General features: G+C 31.9%; 2 protein-coding genes across 4 annotated transcripts; one reads left to right on the top strand and one right to left on the bottom strand.

The window, feature by feature from the left end:
* Positions 1-856: 856 nt before the first annotated feature.
* On the top strand, positions 857-4,961 carry LOC113852509 (probable pectinesterase/pectinesterase inhibitor 61). Its single transcript, XM_027482806.1, has 3 exons — positions 857-1,794; positions 2,582-2,718; positions 4,235-4,961. Exons 1-3 carry the CDS (start codon positions 857-859, stop codon positions 4,933-4,935), a joined length of 1,776 nt encoding a protein of 591 aa, XP_027338607.1. The 3' UTR covers positions 4,936-4,961.
* Positions 4,962-8,430: 3,469 nt separating this feature from the next.
* On the bottom strand, positions 8,431-12,220 carry LOC113852542 (phosphatidylinositol 4-kinase gamma 3). 3 transcript variants are annotated; one of them, XM_027482847.1, is made up of 3 exons: positions 12,032-12,220; positions 9,869-11,659; positions 8,431-9,022 (listed from the first exon to the last, which is right to left on the bottom strand). In XM_027482847.1, exons 2-3 carry the CDS (start codon positions 11,249-11,251, stop codon positions 8,645-8,647), a joined length of 1,761 nt encoding a protein of 586 aa, XP_027338648.1. In that variant the 5' UTR covers positions 11,252-11,659; positions 12,032-12,220; the 3' UTR covers positions 8,431-8,644. The 3 variants fall into 3 exon arrangements, with proteins under 3 accessions (XP_027338648.1, XP_027338649.1, XP_027338647.1); XM_027482848.1 differs by lacking the exon at positions 12,032-12,220 and having other exon boundaries at positions 8,494-9,022; positions 9,869-10,570; positions 10,688-11,496; XM_027482846.1 differs by lacking the exon at positions 12,032-12,220 and having other exon boundaries at positions 8,494-9,022; positions 9,848-11,496.
* Positions 12,221-14,853: the final 2,633 nt, after the last annotated feature.

The raw sequence follows: 14,853 nt of genomic DNA, 5'->3' as shown, positions 1-14,853 counted from the left end.
AGGCGGTTGACTTTGGTCGTGTTATATTTTGTCTTTTTTTTAAAAAATAGTCGTACAACATACTTGTATCACGAAAATATGTATTGCATATTTACATATCACGAAACTATCCTTGCCATTCTTGTTTTTTTGTCGATATAAAATAAATATTCTTCATATCCTGCACATATGTTTAAGGCATATTTACTTATAATTCACACACACACACACAATACTAATTATGAAATTAAAGTTTTTAATAAAAAGAAAACGATGACGATAATATTTAAACTACTAAAATGGTTAAAGGCAGAAAGAGAACGTAAAAATGAAGAAAAACAGAAGAAGGAATTATTGGAAATATTTGAAGATGATAATAAAGTTAAAAGACGAGAGAAAATTGACGATGGGGAATGAAAACGACGATGGGGTTGGATTGTTGGGAAGTTACCTTAAAAGTTAAGATGATGGCATCACATCATCATGCAGCATGGAGTTCCCCTATGAGTGCAATACAGTTTTAACGTAATGCAAAATTCTTCATCCTCGGGTCACATACATCACATTCAAAATAATAATTAAACAAATAATAGAAAAGGAAGGAGGCAAGGAATAGGAATTGGAATAGAAACTAGAAGGCCCTTTTATTCAGTGGGCAGTAGTAGCAAAAGAAAGTAGTAGCCAGCTAATTCCTGCGATATAGACCTCACACCTACCAACTTCCCTCTCTCTCTCTCTCTCACACACACACACACACTCCCTCACTCACTAACTAACGGTGGTAAGCACCGTCGTTTATATAAAGGACACCATCCATTACCACACTACTTACTGACCAACACCATCTACGAAACTAAAACACACACACACACGCGCGATGGAGTACGGAAGGCTGGGGCCCACTGATCCTGGTGGTTCTTTGCGTTTAGACGCTCCTCCCGTTAGCCAAAAATCCTCCACCAAGAAGAACATCATTTTGCTGTCGCTTCTAGCCGTCGTTCTAATCGTCGCTTCCGCCGTCTCCGCCGTTTTGCTCACCGCCGTTCGCTCTCGTGCTTCCGGCCACGATCCCAACGGTCCTAACCTCCGCGGGAAGCCGACGCAGGCGATTTCCCGCACGTGCAGCAGAACGATGTTTCCCACGCTGTGTGTGAACTCGCTCCTGGATTTTCCGGGATCCGCGACGGCGTCCGAGCAGGACCTGGTTCACATTTCCTTCAACGTCACGCTGCAGCATCTCTCCAAGGCGCTCTATTCTTCCGCCGCGATGTCCAATTCCTACGCCACCATGGACCGCCGCGTCCGCGCCGCCTACGACGACTGCCTCGAGCTCCTGGACGACTCCGTCGAAGCTCTCGCTCGCTCCCTTAACTCCGTCTCCGTGAGTCCCGTCGGCTCCTCCAACGACGACGTGCTGACGTGGCTTAGCGCCGCGCTCACCAACCAGGACACTTGCGCCGAGGGCTTCGCCGACACCAGCGGCAACGTGAAGGACCAGATGGCCAACAACCTGAAGGACTTGGCGGAGCTTGTGAGCAATTGTCTCGCGATTTTCTCCTCCGCAGGCCCCGGAAACGACTTCGCCGGTGTTCCCATTCAGAACAGGAGACGGTTGATGGCAATGCGACACGATAATTTCCCGAGATGGTTGAATAAACGAGATAGGAGATTGCTGAGCTTGCCAGTGTCGGCGGCACAAGCCGATGTTGTCGTGTCGAAGGACGGTAACGGAACGGTGAAGACCATTGCCGAGGCCATTAAAAAGGTGCCAGATTACGGTACACGGCGCTTCATTGTCTACGTCAGGGCGGGAAGGTAAATTCACTCAATCTCTTTCTCAGTTTGATTTTTTTACATTTTCTTCTCTTATATTTTTACCTCTTTCTCCTTTTTTATTTCTCACGATAATATGAAAAAAGTTTTCTCCACTCTGTTATCTCTTTCAACTCTATTATTTAAATAGTTAAAAAATTACGCTGTCTATAATATTATAATTTTTTTTACTTTTTATACGTGTACAGTTTAAAAATAATTAATTAATTAAATTATATCTTAATTTGTAAAAATAATCATTTTTCTTTCTTATTTTTTTCAACCGTAACAACTGATTTTTTAATCATTGTTGTTTAACGGAGTGCGGAATTCTAGTCTGTGGACTGTGCACTGTGGATTGCGGAGTGATTGCGTCATTGACTTAGTGTTGACAATTATGCATGCACTGCAACTGTAATCATGTGATTGTACATATGTAATATTGATATTTTAGTTTTTAACACTTAAAAATTAGCATTGCATGTAATATTATAATTATTTTTTTATACATACATCTAAAGAATACTTTTTAAGTATAAAAAATACTTAAAAATGTCTCTCAAATATTTTTTTATTTTCATATTGTAATCATAATGAATTCCTTGTCTATATACAATAGTAGTATAATATTTTCATATGTCTCGTTTAGTAATATCTTAAATGTTATGTATTTTACTTAGCCTGCGTATACAAACGCCAAATATAGGGGGCGTCATTGTTTTAGCAATATATATATATAAACGAAGCAGGTTTGGTGTAAGATTTTATTTTTATGTAAATTTCATTTCAGGTACGAAGAGGACAATTTGAAATTGGGAAGGAAGAAAACCAATGCGATGTTCGTAGGGGAGGGGAAGGGCAAGACCGTCATCACAGGTGGCAAGAATTATATGGAGGGCATGACAACGTTCCACACCGCCTCCTTCGGTAAATTCACTTCTCTTTGCACTTCAGCAAGTACTACATATATTTTTTATAACTTTTTAAAAAGTAGAAATAAAAACTATTAACATAAATATTAATTATTTAAATAAGATTAAAAATTATAAATTAAAAGATATTTTTAAAATATAAAATTATGTAGTTAAAACATCAATTCAAAATAAATAAAAAAAAAGAAACCATATGGTATTTTTTAAATACTAAATGAATTTTCTTTTAAAATTGTCATATTTTAATACGTAAAGACAAATTATTATGGTAAGTTTTCTTTATTATTTTTCATGTAAATGAGAAGGGGAGAGAGAAAAACTACCAAATCAATGGTTGAAAATAAAAACCATGCACAACATGAAGTAGACCGTACAAATAGCACGTGGCCTGCGGTTCTAGGTTGTCATATTTTAAGATTCCTTGCTGTAAAGATCACTTTTTTTTGGGGGGGTCAACGTTGCTGTTTAATCGCTTGTCTACTCTCAGTGAGTCTTCGATCTCCACTTCCACTTCTACTGTCTTCTTTAAGAGCCTGTTTGTGCGAAATGTTCGCAAAAATAAATATTTTGATGCCATTGAAATCGATTTGATTTTGGTGCTGAATGAATCTTAACTTATTATTAAGTGGAAAAATCAATTCACGTACGTGGGAACACATAATCAAACCCCCTCTTTGAAAAAAGAAAAGGTAAGCGAAGTCAATGTTCAAGAAAATAAAAATTACATAACTCAATTAATAAAATCGTAAACAAAGAAAGTATATTCCTCTATTTTTTGGGATTATTTTTATACATAATATGTAAATACAAAATAGCGTGCATTATGTAATATGTATTGCTCATATGATACATTTTGAATACGTCTAATTCCTATTTTAAAAATCTCCAACCTTTTCGAATCACGAAAGGTGAAAGTTTGATACAAAGGTATGTTTGATTTAACAAACTACTTTATTTTTTCGCTTTTACTTTTTTATTAATAGCTATAAAAGTGTCATTTTTTAAAGTAATTTATTTAAACATGGTGAAGATATCATTTCGTTATTTTTACCATGTTCTGTAAAAATTTAAATAATAAAAAAATAATTTGATATTTGTATAATTAATAATAAAAAGAAAACAAAATTTTAGAAAACATTTTTTGTTTTTATCTTTCTCATTAATAATAAAAAAATGCACTATTTGTATCTCGTCTCTTGGTCTTATAAACTTCTTCAAGAAATGAGAAAAACAAAAAATTGGATCTCCCCTCTGCCTCCACCAAAACAATAACCCCACATCTTGAACTCAAAATCACATAATGTTCTTTAATATTCATCTTATCCTCTAACGAAAGGCCCCAAATTAGAGTAGCAAAACCAAATTATTTTTAGTGGGCCATGTAATGCTTTCGAAATTAACAAACAGTGTCATATTTTTGTCCCGCATTAACAGAATATTCAAAAAGACAAGATCACCAGTAATAATTATATTTCAACCACTTATAACACCGATCCTTTCCTGTAGTGCAGCCGCTAATGGTCCTGGCTTTATTGCAAAAGACATGACATTCGAGAACTACGCCGGGCCAGGGAAGCACCAAGCGGTGGCCCTCCGTGTCGGAGCCGACCACGCGGTGGTTTACAACTCCAACATCATCGGATACCAAGACTCATTGTATGTCCACTCGAACCGTCAATTTTTCCGTGAATGTGACATTTACGGAACCGTGGACTTCATATTCGGCAACGCCGCAGTGGTTTTCCAAAAGTGCAACCTCTACGCTCGCAAGCCCATGCCCCAACAAAAGAACACCATCACGGCCCAAAACAGAAAGGATCCAAATCAAAATACGGGTATTTCAATCCACAACTGTCGGATCCTGGCCACTTCGGATCTGGAAGCAGCCAAGGGTAGCTACCCTACCTATTTGGGTCGTCCATGGAAACTATACTCTAGAACGGTGTACATGCTGTCCTACATGGGGGACCACATTCATCCACGTGGTTGGCTAGAATGGAACACTTCATCGTTCGCTTTGGACACATTGTACTATGGTGAATACATGAATTCAGGGCCGGGTGCAGCTATTGGGCAACGGGTAAACTGGGCCGGGTATCGGGTCATAACTTCCACTGTGGAAGCAAGTAGATTCACAGTGGGCCAGTTCATATCAGGCTCCTCCTGGTTGCCATCCACCGGAGTCGCCTTCATTGCTGGGTTATCAACCTGAATTCCACTGCAACTGTACACATCCTTCATAGTTTAATCCAACCCAATTGGCCAATATAATTTTATATATCTGTTGTAAAATGATAACGTTAGCATTTATGATTGATTTTAAATTACTAAAAATAATAAGATTTTATTGAAAAAAATGTTTATTACACTATATTTTTTATGTAATAAATATTCTTTTTCAGTAAATTTTTATTACTTTTAGAATATTAAAATCAACCTAAAACAGATCTTTTATTTGTATCTGCATTAAACTTTATAGGTTTTTTCTTTTGGCATAATGCTTCTCTTTTTTTACCATATGATGATAATAAGGAATGTAAGTTGTATGTAAATAGTGTTTAATGTCATATATAGCTCTTATTTCTTGCTTGCTCCACTCAACGTCAAAGTAGTTATAGCTCTCTAAAGAAGTGATTACCAGCATTTTCATTTCACCCATAGAAAATAAGAAAATTAGAAGGTTGTATCATGATTTGTGCATAGATTTTGAGTGGCCACTTGCTTACTCGACGACGAACCTTGGGTCATTTGATGTGTAATTATTTTTTAAACTGAACACTGAGTGGAGACCTTGTCATTATACTAGTGCCTAAAGATTCCTAGATTTTCATTAAAAATATTAAACCCTCTAATTAAAATTTATAAGCAAATGTTCCATCTGAAGAGGAAAAGATAAACTGAGCTCGTGAGTAGTCACTGGTGAACTAGGAAAACCGTTAAAATCCCACATTTGTCAGCATTGGACCTTATGTACCGTTTTTAAATTTTGTTCACCAGTGAACTACTGTTTTTAATTTTTGTTCACAAAACGTATGTACCGTCAATTTTTTTTTACATGTTTTTAATTAAAAAAAACTATGAAAGAAAAAAATGACAATAATATTATTAAATTGCTCAGGAAGAGTGAAAGTGATGTTGAGAAGCTAAATTTGATTATCTCTCATATGTTGTGATTATATCTCATAGAAATTTGCGATGGGAAAATTATGTGGGGTTAATAGCTTGAGGAAAACACAATGGGATTTTGTTTTACGTCATAGGACTTGGATGTGGATGTTTAAGTTGGGTTATAAATTTATGTTTCTGTTTTTCTTATTCTTTTTTATTTCTTATTTAGTAATGCAATTGCTTGGAAACTTCGTAGCAGCATACATGACCAGCCATTAATTAGTGGGGGCATCAGATGGGATATCTCATCATCATCGCGATATGTCATTGATAGATCCCCATCCTCACTTAGATTCTATTAAGATTTCATGTTAAATATATGAATAAATTCATCTTATTGTGACGCATTTGTTTATAAAATTTATAGTTAACCACAATCTTTTTTACATGGAATTTTATTTGAACTGATTATAATTATTACGTGCAGTAAAAAATTTCTTTAATTATTTAATGCAGCTATGCATCTTATTGTATACTTTAGATGTCTAATTTTATGTGACAGAACTTGATTTTGGTAAAAAGATTGTGGTGGGATAATTAGTATAGACGCACAGATAGAGAAAAAGTAGAAGGATAGGGAAGCAATCTCAACTTTTGGAAAACATTAACTGCGCATATGTTTGAAGCCAATCATTATATTAGAGAATTTTGATTAAAGTTTTGTAGAATGAATGCTGATTTCATAACATTGGAAACGGACTGAAAATGATGAAATTGATTTAAATAAGAAGGGGCTCTCAATTTTTAGTTTTATGGCCTTAAGAATGGAAAAATTTATCATGCCGATCTTTTCGTTGTTTAGTATACGAAATCAACATGAAATCAAATCAAATTTAGTGTGTTTCCGTGTTTGGATTAATTAAAAATATTCTATTATAGATACAATTGATTATGATAATTAATTATATGAAATAAGTTTTATATTTAGAATATTAAATGAATAGTGATTTTAAATAAATATATATTGTTTCAATTATATAAAATAATTATTTCTTTGGGGTAAAATTAGAAAAATAATATATGAAATTATGTGTTATTGTTAATTTTTTATTTAAAACAATCATTTATTATGGGTAAAATGAAAAATAAAATAAAAAATTAACTAGAAAATAAGCTGATATCTTTTAACCCATAAGCTCAAAAACTTTGCTTATCTTAAATAAGTTATTTTGTTTAAAAATTTAATGAAATATTATAAGTTAATTTTATAAAATTTATGAAAAAAATGAATAGTATTCTTTTTTGGCTTTTTTCACATAATCAGCAAAAATAATTTAAACCATACACATAATCTAATTAAATGATATCAATATTTTAATGAAAAGAATTTAATTAGAATGTCTTGATAGTATTAAAGTTTTTATTATGTTATTTAATAATAAATTGTCATTAAAACGTTAACTTTTATAACTACTTTAAAAGTTCCATATAAATATATTTATAATTATTAACTGTATAAAGTTTTTTATATTAATAATGTATTAAAATCAAATGCTAATGAAATTTTAAAAATATTTATTTTTATATATTTCTTATATCACGGATACACATCCTTGAGAGTAATATTCACGTTAACTACTATTTTTATTATTTTAACTTAACAACACATAAATTTCGTTCCTCACGTTAGATGAAAAATGATATAGAAATTTACTATTATGATGCTCAATATATTATCTCTATTAGCTATATTATTCATTACCATTATATAAATAGTGATAATTGCAAAATTTTAATGTAACGTCGAAGAAAAATATAAACCACCATTTTTTAAGCATGAAATGCTTTGTAAAATGTTACAGCACATCGAATCCTACTTATATGAATACAATAAAAAAAATAATGATAATAATAAGTACACTTTTTAATTTTTGTTACACATGATATCTCTAAAACTTTAAAATCTCCCCAATAAAATGATATCTATCCCTTGATACGTGAAAAGAAATGAAAAGGTGAAAGGTGGATTAAATAGAACTTGATCGTGCTATCCGATTTCAAAAGCTGGTCATAGCATTATAACTAGACTTGATTATGAATCGGTTTGATTAAATTTCTAAACAAGTTTGTACGGCAGAAAAAATAACAGCACAACAAATGAATATTTTTTTAATAAGTTAAAAATAATTTAATTTTCGAACAAAATAATACAAATTTGCATAAAAAAAAATACAAATCTCACTTTCATTCCTTTCAAGCAGGATTAGGTATTTCCCGCTCTGATGCAATCTCGCAGAACTTTGAGAACCTTTTTTCAAATCTGAATAACATTGTAAATAATAAGTTATATTTTTATTAAATATAAATTTTTAATGCATTGAATTTAGTAATTCTTAATAAAAATTTGTAATATACAAGTTTTTATTATGTACACTATTACACATGTTAAAAATCCCTTTAAGAGAAAAGCAGCATGAATAAAACATTTTTTTCTATGGCAAGTCCAACCTTTTAAAACACTTTTATATTCATTGAAAAAGCACAGCACAGATGGATAATATTGCACAGGGCTCCAATAAGTATTCCTGGTCAATGTTCGAATATATTTCCATGTTATTAGAGATATATATAAAAACACTAAGAGAAGTTGATATTGTAACACACAAGCATCAAATGCTTGATTAGTCGTCGGGTAGAAGTTCCAACCAGAGTCCAGTATACAAGATTGGGATCCACTTTGAAGACGGATGGAGCATCATCACTTTCACTATGTTATCATAGTATTATTTTGTACGTGAACAATATGTATTCAGTCATGGGAATAGCTTTGCTAAATAACTATCCATGATCACTGAAACATGATCAAGAAATGCAGCTTCACTTGTTCCAGAAAGTGCAGCTTTCTCTGCTTCCTGAATTATCTCCTCAATGACAGATTTTTTCTTCAATGTTTCTCTACACATGATGCTTCCAATGGCAAAAGGAGTGAGTCCTCTCTCTGCACCTTTCTGAAGAAGCATGGTAGATATACGAAGGATTCGGGCACATTCAGGAGGAAGATCCCATCCATGAAACTTTAAAAGCTTAATATCTTCTTCAGCATTCAGAGATTTTATGTAGTCAATGGTATCTGGGGAGTAAGGCTCCTTTGCTTGGGGCCAGTATAACCAATCAAAAGTGCAGTCTTCAAACTAAAGAAGGAGGGGAAAACAGCATAAGTAGGAAAAAAGAGAGGAGTGAATCCAGACTTCAAATTAACTCCTTTAAGAGTAGCAATAAAAAACGGAAGAATAGTTAATAACTAGTGTTCAATGTCAACACCTTTGCCACACAGATCAACCATATCCTAAGAACCCCAGAAGAATATTTACAATGCAGCTTAGGTGAACGTTTAGATTAACTTATTTTTAGGAAATAATAGTTTTTTCCATCTTATATTTCCAAATAAAAGTGATACCAAACATGCACCAAGTATGATGGGACAACATAATCCATACGCTAATATTTATTCATACTATCAGGAAAGGTTACATAAATTTCAACCGAGGAATGGAGACAATGCAAAATGGATATAAATTAATTTGCGATTATTGAATGATAGGCATTGCTGAAAATGATCGTAGTGTTTTTGCTATAAAAGGTATAAGAGATGTTCAACAGAGGATAACAACAGGTCAAAATATATGTCAAAGTAATCCATATCAAAATTAAAATAAAAGGATATGCAGTATTGAAACTGAAGAAGAGTCAATACTCTACTTTTCATGCAGTCTAATGCCTTATGGCAATCTAAGAAAAATATTAACGTTTAACTACAACACAAATCTTAATCTCTTAAGCAAATAACACTAGGAAAAAAGGGGCAAAATTAAATAAATAATTCCACTCAAAATTCTACAGCATTTTAGCACTTATTCTGAAATAGACATGCATGAGAAGATTTAAGAAAGACACAACATAGTTGCCAAAACACCATCAACTAAAATATCCTTACAATCGGAAAACAGAATCAATGCATTCAGTGTCAGAAGACTTACACTCTCAGGCAAGCAATAGCCATGATCAATTGGAATAAGGACAGCCTCACCATCTTCATCATCCTTGGTAATCAAAATGTTCCCAGCATGCCTATCTGCATTTACCAACCTGATGTCCAGCACCGAGATCTTGTGTACCTCTTCCACCGGAAATGCACTAGGGCCCATGTCTTCACAACTTCCAATATTCCTCACGAACATCTGAAGCGATCCTATTTTGATATTACCTGAACCATTGTGATAACTTTCTGTATTATGAAATCCTTTGTGCATGCATTTGACCATGACTGTTGGAGGAACCCCAGCAAATCCCGGTTCTTCATTGTTACAATATGAACGTGGTCCTTTCCTAGGATGATCCAAAATGTAAGCTGCTACTTCTCTCAATGCACCTTGCCCAACTCGTGTACCTTTTTTTAATCCTTCACCATCGACAGAGACAGGTAGGCTTCTAGGATTATTGATTGCCATTGGCTCCTCATCAACTGGCTTGAAAACAGAAACATACTTTAAACCAGTTGAATCTTGCATGAGATAAGCTCCTCCTGATCCCTCTGAAGACTGAATTGGTTTATATCCTTTTTCTAACCCCTCCGAAGTAATCTTAATTAGCTCCTGGACCACTAGCGGAATTTTGATATTGGAATTCAAAATAATTGGTTCCAAAAGAAAATCTCTTGTAAGTTGGTTACTTTTTAGGACCTTATTTGTGACAGACACTGATCCTAACTGGTCTCCCCTTAACTTTGGAACCATATTATGCGCACATGATGCCTCAATTGATAATTCAAAATCCTTCTCAACTGGTTGAGTCCTGACCTTAGCATCTGATATCCGGACCAAAAAATGAATCACAGCATCATTGTCCTTGCAGATATCCTCAATAAGTCTCTGGTCTTCAAGCGCCTCACCCTCACATATCAATTCTTGATCCTTGAGATTCAAGAACCCTTGCCCTTTTCTTGCAATCTGCTGCTTCACATAACCTACATTCCTATTCTTCTCAACATAAAACCCAAACTCCTTTCCACACACAGTCCTAACTGTGATAGCTTTAAGATCAGAAAGCCTAAGCACCAGGTGCAACACATTCCCATCACCAACACCATAATCATGGATACAAGATTTGTTACGAGCCAACTCCTTACCTTCAAAAACGAGTTTCTGTTTCTTGACAAAAAAACCTTTGAAGGTTTGAATTCTCAGCTTCACTGAAGCAATTGAATCTGTCTTCATAATATGCATGGGAATCACAGATCCACCAACAGTTAGGTAAATCAAAATTGAATCCTTCAAATGAGGACTGAAGCAGCCAGTAAATTCACCATGGCCATGGGTGTTAATCAATTCTTCATGAACTGTACGAAGTGCCACACAAGCCATTATCAATTACCGGTTCAAAACCTCGCTGACTGAAAAATAGACAAGTTATGAACCTCACAACCTATTCAATCGTTTCCCATCAAGGATTTAATGGAGAATCACAATATGATATCCTCAACTTTTTCTTCCTTTTCTATATTTACTTTGATTTTCTTTATCCATAACTGTAAACACAGCTCATGCCTAAACCTAAACAGCAAACCAAAAACACAAGCCTAAAATACGTATTTTAAGTTTCTTTCCGGACTCAGAATCAAATCAAGACTTCCAGAAAATGCAACAATGGAGGAATTAATATCTGATCACATGTCTCCTTGAATTGATGATAACATGATTTTCTCATAGCTGCAATATATGATCTATGCTATGTAAAAATTTGTATCTGCAGAAAAAGGAGGAAGCGAAGCCCTGCAAAACGTAGTCCAAACAAAAAACTTCAGTCAGAGAACATGAAACTCAATGAAATAAAAGAGTGTAAATTAAACTAAACAGTTAAACGATCTTTCTACAATAAAAAATTAATAAACAATAACATTTAATGTCATGAATAGATTAAATTTAGATATCCAATATTTTGAATAAAAACTCATCAACCACTTATAAACACGATAACAATCATTAAACTGGAAAATGTCTGGTTTAAGTTGCCATCAACGAGATATTTTCCACGAATTTCCTTGCTATGAAACCAAACTACACTGACAATTAACAATCCAAGCGACGAATCTTAGAAAAAACAGAAACTGAAAAGTTAGGAAATAAAGTAAAGAAAAAGCTTACAGAGAGCGAAAAAGAGAAGAAGCAGCAGCTTATGTTGGATGGCGGTGGTAGGAGAAATGAAACGCCAAAGTGCGAATCATTTTTGTGAGATTCCAAATTTAGCGGAAACGACTTGACTCATTGACTCACTGAGTCAGCGTCGTGGAAGACAAGACAGTCTCAGAACTCAGAACTACGGTCTGGAAATGGCAGCTTCAAGTTGCTCGAATGGGCTATTTATAGGCGAAGACTCCATAACTTGTCTCCCAAGTTATAAATTCTTTTGGACCTGTCCCCGCGTAATTATAATATTACTATTAATGAAGAATTTTGAATTTCAAAACTTTAATTTCTTTTGTTTCCCTGGGTTTTACTTAATTCTATAAATGAAATTTCTAGAACACTCTCGTTATGCCCCAATTAATATTTATCTCTTGCGGTAAGTCTACTACTTCACGAATTTGCATTTCACAAGCGTTAAAATGAAAGCCCGAGGCTATTTATTTATGAATAATTATACAAATTATTATGCTTTTATCTTTACATGTTTATACAATAATAATAAATGCTATTTTCATTTTTTGTACTGATGTTTAAAATAAAAATGGAAATAAGTTAATTTTTTAAAATTATTTATGACACAAGAAATTAAATCAGATTTAAAGAAAAATCAAATAAGCTAATTTTTAAAATGAATGATCATAAGAAAAGCGAATTGTTGTTTACGACTAATTTTATTTGCGAAAAGATTGTTAGTAACTGCTTTCAATATAGTTTTGAAATTTATGTCAAATTTGTTGAATCATGGGAGTCTTATTTTTATCTAATGATATTTACATGTAATAGTTTCACAGTAACAAAAAATTATAGTTCTATTATTCATTTCATTAAAATGAAATAGTCATTAATGCATAAATTAGTTTAATTAATTTATATTTTTTTCTAATTTATGTATTGTATGTCACATCTTATTGGTGAACCATTTCACGAAATTCATTTGTGAGAATTGAGAAAGATTATAATAAAATTTAAAGTTGCATTTAGTTTTTATTATGATTATTATGTAAAACACTGAAAAATATTTATATTATATTCCTACAAATTTTCAAAAAAAAAAATCTTCATAATTAAAAATAAATAAAATATTTTTTCAAATCAGAATGGCCTTTCATCGTTCAATTCATAAATCAAACCTATTAACCTTCGTTAATTGAAATATTTAAAATTTCAACAAAGGAAAACAAATTATAAATAGAGACATGATAAGTGTAGAATCTACCACATTACACAGTTAAGCGTTTGATGCAAATGCAAAACCAGTTGGTGTATTTATCTGCGAAGTGAATAGTTTTCATCATGTTAAGTAATGTAATATAACTTTTACTCCCTCCATTTAAAAATGGGTTTTTTAATATTGGAAATAATAAATATGATAATTAATAAAATAATTTTATTAAATTATCCTTATAAGGTTAACGTTGTTCGAAGAAAAATAATTTACATAATCACTAACAAATCTCTACCTTCACTATTTTTATTCGAGTGAGATAAAATAAAAATAAAAATTTTATTAGAATCCTAAAATAACACTCATTATAAAAAATATTTTTTATTAAAGTGATAATATTTTAAAATAAAGGGAGCATTATTTAAGTGATTATTAAATTTCGAAGTTATATACATTTTACAATATGTGATTATTATATTACGCGTCTCTAGAAAGCTCGCGACATTGTTTATCACTGCATCAGTTATTTTACTTTCATTGATTCTCAGCCTGACAGGACAAAATGGTAATTTTCTTTATGTTGACAATATTATTTAAGAAAAATAAAATTTTCATTCATGTCTTGTCGAAAAAATTGAAATTTTTAATGAAGTTGAATAGTACTAATTAAATTCCGTATAATTAAAAATATGCAAGTCACGTGATGACAAAATTTAACTAAAATTTTATAAAAGAATTATTATTTTTAATTATAATTAAAGTTTACCTTAATAACATATATTAGTTTTAATTACATATATTACTAAAATAAATTTTTGATTAAAAATAACACTAGAAATATCTGTACTAATATACTTAAATTTTGTTTATTACAAAATATACATTACACGATACAAATTAACTTTTAATTTGTTGCTATTATTTTTAAAGCATGCATTAATATATTTTTAAAAAAAAAGTTAGAATTTCTGCAAGGATAAGTAGTTATACTCTTATTAGACTATCTTTGTTCGTGAATCTCTCACTTGATATTACTTATTAAAAATGTTAAAATATTATGAAAAGAATGAAGTCAGCTTATTGGTGTATTTTATTTTATTATTGAATGACTGGAAACGATTGGTGATTGACACGAAAAATAAACAAAACAAACCAATAAGTGTGTGCCATGTCATATATTCCAAATCACGTACGATCTAGCCTTTTTTTTTATTAACGGTAGATCTAGCTTTAAAGTTTAAACTCTTTTTCATTTTTATGTTATTCCCTTTTTTAAGAAAAATTAAATAAAGGAAATTTTTTAAATTAAAAGAGTTATATCAATTTTACAAAAAAAATATTGAAATTGTTTTAATTTAAAAATTTATGAATTAAAAAATAAATCTGTCCTCTTTTCTCTTTGCTTTCAAATTTTAAGTTTTAAATATATCCTAACTTTTTTTAAATATGAAAAGAAATATAAGAAAAAGAAGTAACACAAAAAAAAGAGAGAGAGAAAATAGATTTAAAGGCTTGTTTGATAAATATTTTTAAAATTAATTTTCATTTGTTGAAAAAATGAATAATTTTTTAATTAATCCATAAATTGTTCCATTAAAGTCTAACAAGCGTTCCA

This window comes from Abrus precatorius, unplaced genomic scaffold, assembly GCF_003935025.1.
Source record: "Abrus precatorius isolate BTA unplaced genomic scaffold, Abrus_2018 Scaffold10, whole genome shotgun sequence".
Classification (NCBI taxonomy): domain Eukaryota; kingdom Viridiplantae; phylum Streptophyta; class Magnoliopsida; order Fabales; family Fabaceae; genus Abrus; species Abrus precatorius.
Note: the sequence above shows the minus strand (reverse complement) of the source record. Positions and strands in the feature narration are given on the sequence as shown.

What these genes read in the sequence shown, in the direction of transcription:
- LOC113852509 (XM_027482806.1), top strand. Translation starts at nt 857, where the DNA reads ATGGAGTACGGAAGGCTGGGGCCCACTGATCCTGGTGGTTCTTTGCGT. An exon ending in GTCTACGTCAGGGCGGGAAG is followed by an intron (nt 1,795 to 2,581) that starts GTAAATTCACTC and finishes ATTTCATTTCAG; the next exon opens with GTACGAAGAGGACAATTTGA. An exon ending in GTTCCACACCGCCTCCTTCG is followed by an intron (nt 2,719 to 4,234) that starts GTAAATTCACTT and finishes CCTGTAGTGCAG; the next exon opens with CCGCTAATGGTCCTGGCTTT.
- LOC113852542 (XM_027482846.1), bottom strand. Translation starts at nt 11,251, where the DNA reads ATGGCTTGTGTGGCACTTCGTACAGTTCATGAAGAATTGATTAACACC. An exon ending in TAAGTCTTCTGACACTGAAT is followed by an intron (nt 9,023 to 9,847) that starts GCATTGATTCTG and finishes CTCCTTCTTTAG; the next exon opens with TTTGAAGACTGCACTTTTGA.